The 9,773-nt window shown below is 30.1% G+C and overlaps 1 protein-coding gene across 1 annotated transcript; it reads left to right on the top strand.

Annotated features, from left to right (window-relative positions):
* Window positions 1-3,190: 3,190 nt before the first annotated feature.
* LOC8268675 (NAC transcription factor 56) lies at window positions 3,191-5,266 on the top strand. Its single transcript, XM_002532637.4, has 3 exons — window positions 3,191-3,541; window positions 3,697-4,004; window positions 4,139-5,266. The coding sequence occupies exons 1-3, from the start codon at window positions 3,358-3,360 to the stop codon at window positions 4,685-4,687; spliced, it is 1,041 nt and encodes a 346-aa protein (XP_002532683.2). The 5' UTR covers window positions 3,191-3,357; the 3' UTR covers window positions 4,688-5,266.
* Window positions 5,267-9,773: the final 4,507 nt, after the last annotated feature.

A 9,773-nucleotide genomic window follows, 5' to 3' on the forward strand; every position in this document is an offset into this window, starting at 1 on the left:
TTTATTATCCACTATAAGCTGACTAAACATTTCATAAAAATATTTATTTTTCTAATATGTATATATTTATCTGGATTATGGATAATCATATAAAATATGAAGACTGTTATTTACAGTCTGTTTGGTAATGAGATTGCTTAACTACGCCATAGGATTAGTAAATAACACTATATTTGGTATATTATGATAAATATTGGGCTTAATAATCTCAATGGCTTAACTGATTTATGAGACAAATCTTATCTAAAACCAAACTCCCTAATATTTTTAGTAAGCTATATCTAGTGGGATTACTAATCAATAATTAATAAGATTCTTATCCTTAAAATAGCCTTGGGTTCTTATTTTATTTCTCTAAAATGACATTAATTTTTTTAATTTATTTCATAATTTCCTATGTTTATATTTGTATACTCTAGAGCAAAAAATGGTAATAAATAAAAAATTGATGTACACTATATAAATAAATTTAAAAGATGTATTGAGAGAATGAAAAAAAAAAGAGATATAAGTTTTATATACAAAATAAAGAGTGTATCAGTAATTTGATTACTATAACAATTTATTTATCTAGTTAAACAATCCTACTAAACGTAAGATTATAAAGATATGATTAATTTAAGTCTAATTCTTAAAATTATGAATTCGTGAACCAAACGGACGATAGTATCTTAGCTCTTTGTTTTTTTTTTTTTTTATAGAAATATTTAGTGTTTGAGCTTAAGTTAGGTCAGTCGCAGTGAAATAATGCATATAGAATCGAACATTGACTAGATCGATTCTATTATATTAAAAACCAAACAGCTTAATTTTATCAAAATACAAGTTAAATCGATTAATTTGAATCATTTTCTGTGGAAAATTTGAGAAATTTTTATACATCGTCCGTAAGTAACAACTTATTATCCCATCAAAATTCAAAGAATTAATTTGGTTTCTTCCGCTTTAGAATTGAAACCCATTTCTTGAGAATTAGGACAAACTTAATTTAGGGAAATCAAAGGTAAATGATTATTAAAAACAAAATGGCAGGATCACTTCTATTATATCTTTTGTCAGCAAAGAAGAATCCAACAATTTTATGGCACATAACAAGCTCTTCTCTTCTCGCTTATGACCTGAAAAAAGGGACATGGCTTCAGGAGCATAAGAATCTGCAGATTTCTTGTTCTCTAGCATTAATATTGCCCAGTACACTTACTTCATTAGAATAGCAACTGCTTCATAATTCATATAACTAAAGGATTGCAGGAGATCACAAGTAATTTTGTATAGCAAAGCAATAGGGAGAAGCAGCTACCGATTGCTAAGGAGTGAAAGAGATGATTGTGACTGTGAGACCACAGCGTAAACACAGGAGGTGAGGGTAGAGGAAATTAGGTTAAACAGTACATGTATATACAATTCCAATAGAGTATGATTTAATTTAAATTGTTTTCATAAAAAAAAATGAAATCAAAATCTTATGTTTGGAAAAACGAGCAAATTTTTAAATTATATCAGTCGAGTTCGAGTTTCTCGATTCTGGTTCAATTTTACTCGTTCAAACTGCGAGAAATGACATCAATGGGTCCCTTAGGTAGATGAAGCAACCTGCATCAATGGAGCCCACTTAGCTAGCATAGTTTCCACCATGAATACATCTTTGCCACGCCCATCCTTTTGCCCACGACAGAAATTGAAAGGCTATCGTTCGAAAGTTATGGATTTTTTATTTTTTTTTTCTATTATTACAAATATTTTGATTCTTTTGTACCTTTGAGAGGCCATTTGTATTGGCAAATTGTTGGTCAAAGGCAATGAAGCACTACTATCAACCTCAAGCTATCCCCTTCATTAATTCCATCCCTCACTCTCTTTACAATTTAAAGCTTCATAAAAAGATCCATCCAACTCCACTTTCTTTTGATTGATAATACTCCTGAGAAGAAAATAGAATTCCCACTTGCAATTTCAATGTCTAAAGGTTTATATCAAGTTCTTAGACATTGAAACATTGAAAAGATATTAATATATATTTCTCTTTATAAAATTTGACTATACATTCGACTTCAACTTTTGCATAATGACCCAAATCAAATCAGTCTCGTTTATTGTGGACATATCAATTTGGACTTCTTGGATTTCATAAATATCTTTATTTTGTTTTCTGAAGTGAAAAATAAAATGTGATTAACCTTTGTTGTTTGTTTCACCTTGAAATCTAAATTTCTCATGGTTTTAAGTAACTTAAATTTTGATAGAAATAATGGTTTGGGTCTTTTAATCTCATAAATATGTATATAAACAATCATTTAAAAATGAAATAAAATGAAATGTTCATGATGAAGACATTCATTTATATTTCTTTATATATTTTTAAAATGAACTATGCATGACTTAAGAGCTAAATAATAATATTTTGATATATTTCTATATTATCTTAGACAAATACAACAAGAGTTTTCTTTTTTAGGTTGCATCCACAAATATTAGTTCTCAAAGGATTTAAATAAAATAATAATTTAATAATTTAAACTGAATTTGAAACTACTCCTGAAATAAAGGTCGAAATTCAAACTCCACTAATAATAAATTAAATCGGATAAACGCCGGATTGAGGGGTCGGATTGTATGGAACTAGATGAAGAAATTAGGGCAAAGGAAGCTAAAAGCCATGAATTCGAAGAGGGGAGATGACACATAAGGTCTTCAAGTGTGAAGATCTGAATCAAAAATTAAGGCTTTTTAAGGTGGATGGAGGGTCCCTTAGAATGGTGGGATTTGCATAACAAAAGCATGACATCTGAAGCGTAAAGCTTGTTAGCACCCCCACACTTATCTCTCTATTTCTATCATTTTGTTGCCTTGTGTGGGTTGTGGTCCCTACTCCCCAAATCCTCTTTCCCACATGTCACCCTGTCAGAAAATTTTCAACTTACACGTGTCGATCTATCAACGGTCCAACTTCCCAGATTGCGTCATTATCAGCTGCCCATCAGCTCCATACCTCTAATTGCTTCCTTCACTAACCATTGCACGTCTTCATCAACACTTGCATGGGATTAGGTTAAACAGCATGGTTAATTATGTAAATCACAAATTAGCAGAATTACTAATATACCCTTTTCTTTAATTACATGCTGGATTATGATTGGTGATGGAACTGTAGCCTGCGTTGTTCCATAGTATTTAGTGTTATCCCATATGCCCATTTAAGAGAAATGGTTATGCCAATTCTATGCAAACTTTTGAACCACCTCTCTGAGGAAAACAAAAAAAAAGAACTTACTTTGTAACATGCTATTCTCTGATAAAATCTTCAATACCCACATCTCAATTTCTCTAATTCAGCACCTGTGAATTTAGACTGCAAGAATGGAAAGCACCGACTCATCATCCGGTTCGCAGCAACCGAACCTTCCGCCAGGCTTCCGGTTTCACCCTACTGATGAAGAATTAGTGGTTCATTACCTCAAGAAAAAGGCATCCTCTGCCCCTCTACCGGTGGCAATTATAGCAGAGGTTGATCTTTACAAGTTTGATCCGTGGGAATTACCAGGTGTGTGTGTGTGTCTATGTGTGTGCGGCCCGTGATTGATTATCATATCCATCCAGAATTGGCTATAACTTGATTTTATTATTATTATTGTGGTTTGAAAAGTATAACTGTAGAGTTCTTGGCCTAACAAGTGTTGGGTTGTAATGGGTTTTCAGCGAAGGCAACATTTGGAGAGCAGGAATGGTATTTTTTTAGTCCTAGAGACCGGAAATACCCCAACGGAGTGAGGCCAAACAGAGCAGCAACTTCAGGGTATTGGAAGGCAACCGGAACTGATAAACCTGTGTTAACTTCTGGAGGTACCCAAAAGGTTGGTGTTAAAAAAGCACTGGTGTTCTATGGAGGTAAGCCGCCAAAAGGAATCAAAACCAATTGGATTATGCATGAGTATCGGTTAGCAGATAATAAAGTCAGCAACAAGCCCCCAGGATGTGACTTGGGCAACAAGAAAAACTCCTTAAGGGTAATTATTAATTAATTTTTAGCTTATGTACTTCTTGATTAACTTTTCTTGGCGGGTTATTCATTTTTTCTCCTCCTCTGATCTTTATTAATTTTGTTTTGTTTTGTTTTGTTTTCTGTTGTCATGTTTTTCAGCTTGACGATTGGGTTTTATGTAGAATATACAAGAAAAATAACACAAATCGACCAATGGATCAGGAAAAAGATGATTCAATGGAAGATATGCTTGGATCAATACCTCCTTCATTAACAATCGGCAGCCAACAGAATGCAAGACTACAGCTACTAAAAGGCACAAACTATGGAACATTGGTAGAAAACGACACCAGTTTTTTTAACGATCACAGCATTAGCAACACTAACTCTATCTCTCAATTGGCCTCTTCAACATGCTCTAGGCCTGGAGACCTATCTATGTTACCACTTAAAAGAACCCTCCCGTCTCTGTATTGGTCCGACGACGTTGACATGGCTGCTAGTCCTTCATCAAGCAAGAGATATCAAGGGGATCACACTGGTGATGAAAGTGTTGTTAGGAGTGATGGGAATGGTTCATTTGTCTCTCTGCTGAGCCAACTTCCACAGACACCTCCATTGCATCAACAACAAGCAACGTTAGGGTCAATTGGAGATGGGATTTTTAGGCCACCATATCAACTCTCTGGCTTGAATTGGTATTCTTGAATCTTGATTTATTTTCAAGTGGTGGGTCTTATACCTATATATAAATACAGTATCTAGCCGATTCAATCAGAGTAGAATGGGATCAGAAGAAAAAGAAAATGACATGTTATATATATATAAATACTTGTTCATATACATACAGTCAAGAGACTAGATGCATCAGCTTTAGTTTGGGTTGTTGAGATTTTGGTTATTAGGCAAGAAATTGAAGAGTATATTCAGTGGCCTGCTGTAGCTTCCTTCCAGTGTAACATGTAGCTGCCATTTTCAGGTGAGGTCATCAATATGTACTCTCAGATATATAAATTTCATATATTTAGACATATAGAATTCCATAACATATACTTACTATTATGATTAGAGAAGCAAAGAAATATTTTAGATCATCATCTGATCATGTAGAAAAATAAAAATTGAATTATAGCCAATATATATTTTGATTTTGGGTACACTTAATATTGTATCTGTATATAGAAGTGATTGTAGAACTCTTATTATTAATTAAATTTCTTATTTTTAAGAAATCATTGGTTAATTATTGTACATCAATTTATGAATTGCTTTTATTCAATCTCTGAATGATACTTTGCATTTTCTGGAATTTCTTTTTCTTTTTCTATTTCGCATGCTGATCACATAAACCCTAGAAAAAAGAAAAAGAAATGTGATTCTTTAAGGTTATAATTTCTCTCTGTATTGTTTATTGTTTGTAAGTAAGCATAATATGCATTATAATTATTACAAATGCACAGAAACCTTTAAATAGATTATATCTATCCCATCATCTATAGAGGCATCCAATAAAAATAATTTAAATCAATTAATGATATTATATTAAATAAGAATTTTTAATTAGATATTTATAATTAAGTTTATGATCTATTGTTCTTAATTGAAGTGAATTTTTTTTTTTGTTAAATATATTTATAAATAATGTGACAATGTATTCTACTTACGAATACAAATAATTCGATTTTCCTACAAATGCAAGTTACTTGATTTTCTTTCCTTTGAAAATATTTTTACTGTATTTTACGAAGAGAATTTCGCAAGTAGATGGAACATTTGATTGTTGGATTAGATCTTAATTAACAACTTAAATATCATTTTTAAGTAATATAAAAAAATGACTTAAATAAAATATATAACAAGTACAATTAGCATTTAGAAAACCTCTTAATAAATGGATGACGAAGAATAAAATCAAATTCGCTCATATAAATGACTCAGATGGGTCCTTATATGAATTACTTATGACATTTTTGAATGGTATCATCCTTTTCATTAATTAAATATTCTTCCTGTTTAGATTTTAATCAAAAAAACAAATTATATACTATTTATTTATAGTTAAAAAGATATCTTTATGGGCTTGCACGAGGGCATATTAGATTTGTTTTATAATAAAATTTAATTTATTTATTTATAAATGATTCAAATTCGAGTCACTAAAATAATACTTTTAAAGTTGGAAGTTCTTTCTTTTTCATTTAGTATCATTATATATTTTTATGTAATTTTAATCAAAAGATAATGAAGATTTCAGTAGGTAAATACGTATAATCATATCCATCTTGCTTTCATGCATTTATGTAAATTGAATCTAGAACCAAATACTAAAAAAGAGATATAATACAAAAGAATATAAATTGCTATATCCACTAGAAATGTTATATATATTAGCTTGGAATAGGACAAAATTGACACTTTTTTTTTTTGAGGTTGTGGAATGGGAACGAGAGAGAAAGATGATATCATGAACGATGATAGGAAAGAAAATTATTTTGATAGAAAATGAAGTTTACTTACCTCTTTTCTCTTTTTTTTTCCATTATCAATAATTAATTCTTTTGTATAAATTATCAAACAAGATATGACTTGGGCATTAAGGGTTTTATTTAATGTCAAGAGAGAGATGTGTCGAAAATATTATATATATATATATATATATATATATATATATATATATATGAACTATAATTAATTATTAAAAAATTCAAAAACAATAACCAACCGGTGATGAGACCTTTGTTGTTATGGGATAAATACATATATCTCTTTCTTGAAAGATACTCATGAATAGTACCTATATGGGGAATCTCATCAAATATTTTGTGTTTCTAAACTAGAAAGTTAATTAAAGAAAATGCACATGAGCATGTGCTTATAGAGAAACCATACACACACATAAAAAGGATCCAATTGAAAACTCAATACATACTAGTGTACAAACTTTATCAAACTAAATAAATAAATAATGAAATACTTTTTCTAAGAATAAAATGATAAAATAAAAATTAACACCAGAAATGCTTTATGTGTTTGTTATTTTTATTAGTCGGTCTGCAACACATATAAAAAATATTTTTCATATTAATATAAATACACACCAAACCTTGATATAATCCACAAATTATATATATATTAGCTCCAAAAGAATACCAAAGCGATATTTGAGGGGTGGATGTCATTTTCTTTCATATATTTTGATTGATAAGACATAGTTAGTATATTCCAAAATGACTATGACCTAGCAATGGTCACACACAAATTGACAACAAGAGGCTACCTCACTAATGGCTTTTCTCCCCTTTGCTGACTATGGGACCATATCTCTCTAGCTATTATCAAAAGGGAATCATTATCTTAAAACCACACAAATTAAAATCCCCTTTAATTTCATTCCTTTCTAAGGAAAACGTACAAAACAACTTTGCCAAATTTTATTATCATCAGTGCTTATTTTTGGAATGCAAAATCGATATTTGATAAAATGTGATATTATCCCATCCCACTCCTTTTTATGGAGGCTGCTTTCATTATTCCAAGAAATGTATTCAAGTATCAACTAATATGCATCCCTCTTTTTATATAGTTTTCTTTTTTCTATTTCAATATCGCCAATTTACATGTGTTTTATTGGTTGGGTCTGTAAGTAACGTCGGGAATCAGAATATATATGTAATGATTTCTGGTGTACATGTCTTGTAGATTACATATACACCTCATTATTTTGATGACCTTGGAAACCTAATGTATGCAAAGCTTTAATAGTTTCTCTTAAGCTCAATAATTATTTGTAGTTGTGGATCAGGGTTTTGAATATTTGCAGCCTCCAGCGTTTGCAGTGTAGGGGGTCCAAAGTTGGAGACCCCATTTTCCAGGACATTTTCAGCCCCACTCTTTAAAAGAATTCTGAAGTATTACCAAAAGAAAAGAAAATCTGAAATTTGTGTGGTTAATTATGTATGAACTCGTGTAAGAGAAAGTCGGAGAGATGAAGGATTCTTGAATGTTAAGAACTGAGACTTTCTTCGAATGGACATAACGTTGTCTACGTCTCTATCTGCTAAAAAAAGATCAGCCTTGTCAATCCAAAATACATGAAGCTAGCTAGGGTTTCATTATCATCAATGAACCTACCAAAAGGATGAGGTTTTGATTGATAAACACAAGTGCGACCCAACTAATTTTCGATGCAATCTTTAGGCCCATAATTGAACTACTGGAAACCCATAAAGAATAAATATATTATGAATTAGCATCTAATATTTTTGGCTCATACCCAGAAAATTGACAGTTGGTACAAAAGCTTTGCCAGGTATGAAAAGCACCTCTGGACCCATTGTTGATTAGTGACAATTCAAGATCGAACTGGTTGCCCCATAAATTGTGGCATTTGGTAGCCATAGGGTTGGCAATCACTAAGTTTAACAATTGAAGACTTAGGCCATGACCCACTATTTTCTTTTTCCCCAAAGAAAGGACAAATCTGATTAATCATGTTAAAAATCATGGTGTATGAAATAGAAATAAGGGTAACTTTGGATTTTGTTTTTTTCGAAAAGTCAATTCACCTCTTATGACATTTTCTATTCAAATTGGACCAGAATTTTATATCTTTAGCTCAATTTCTCCTTATTTTCACTCTCTCTTGACCAAAAAAAAAACATAATTCAATAATTCTTAAAAATCTATTTTATAATCTAAATACAACTTAAATATTTAACGAAAATATATTTAATTATATTTCAATATGTAGTGATTTTAAATTAAAAAATTTAATTTAATTTAAAACTTAATATATTTTTTATTCTTCCAATAAAGCTCAGTCTTCAAAAATGGATTAAATTGAGCCAAAAAGATAAGGGTTTAGATTAAATTGTTCCAAAAAGTCAAGAAGAGTTAATTTAATCTTAGCAAAATAAATATTATGAAAATAGGAATGAAATTTTGGGTTACAGATTAAAAGAGTTGGAAATGAGTTGGGCTAGTTCATGTGGGCCGCCGTTCCAGCTACAAGCTGTGATTCTCATTTATTATGAATCTTTTTGTTTGTAGCTTTACAAAGTACTCCCAAACTGATGTGGAAGAGCTGGATTTACACAACCCTTAATAATTCATAACTGTGATTATATATGTTAGATTTAATCATAATTATTGAATGAAAAATTTACTAATAGGATAATAATTTTTTAATAATGATTACATATAATATAAGTATAAAATTCAATAATATTTATATTTTATTTTATCGATTATATAAATTTTTTTAAGAAAATTAATAATTTTATTTTTATTAAAAGTGAAAATTTTATGACATCAATATTATGTAACACCAAATAATAACTCATATTCTTATCAATGATTGTTGGCCATGTCTAACTAGGCTTTTTGTGGGTGGATGATGCAAATACCAACTCCTTTTAAGAGAAAAAAAAGAAGAATTAGTCCCACAAATAATTTCTTCCACTCTTTTCACCTTTATTTATTTTTCTTAGGGTTACTCTAAACTAAAACTCTACTTTCAACATTTTCTATAAACATTTAGCATTATTTTTTTTGTTTTATTAATTATAGTAATAAACTAAAAGTATTACTTTAATTTTAATAATCCAACTAAATTAAAATAAAAAATAATCGCCTGACTAATTTTGATTAAACATCAATTTTATAAAAATATATATACAATATAATAATAATGAGTTAGTAATAGGTTGTTGACTCTTTAATGCTTTAACTTTTTATTCACTTCTAAAACAATCATCGTTATCAACAACATATACATCACCAGTCCCACTTTCAT

Source organism: Ricinus communis, chromosome 9 (genome assembly GCF_019578655.1).
Source record: "Ricinus communis isolate WT05 ecotype wild-type chromosome 9, ASM1957865v1, whole genome shotgun sequence".
Taxonomy (NCBI): Eukaryota; Viridiplantae; Streptophyta; class Magnoliopsida; order Malpighiales; family Euphorbiaceae; genus Ricinus; species Ricinus communis.

Excerpts from the sequence above, each read along its gene's own strand:
- LOC8268675 (XM_002532637.4), top strand. The coding sequence starts at position 3,358 with ATGGAAAGCACCGACTCATCATCCGGTTCGCAGCAACCGAACCTTCCG. Across the intron at positions 3,542-3,696 it reads TGATCCGTGGGAATTACCAG|CGAAGGCAACATTTGGAGAG; the intron begins GTGTGTGTGTGT and ends ATGGGTTTTCAG. Across the intron at positions 4,005-4,138 it reads ACAAGAAAAACTCCTTAAGG|CTTGACGATTGGGTTTTATG; the intron begins GTAATTATTAAT and ends CATGTTTTTCAG.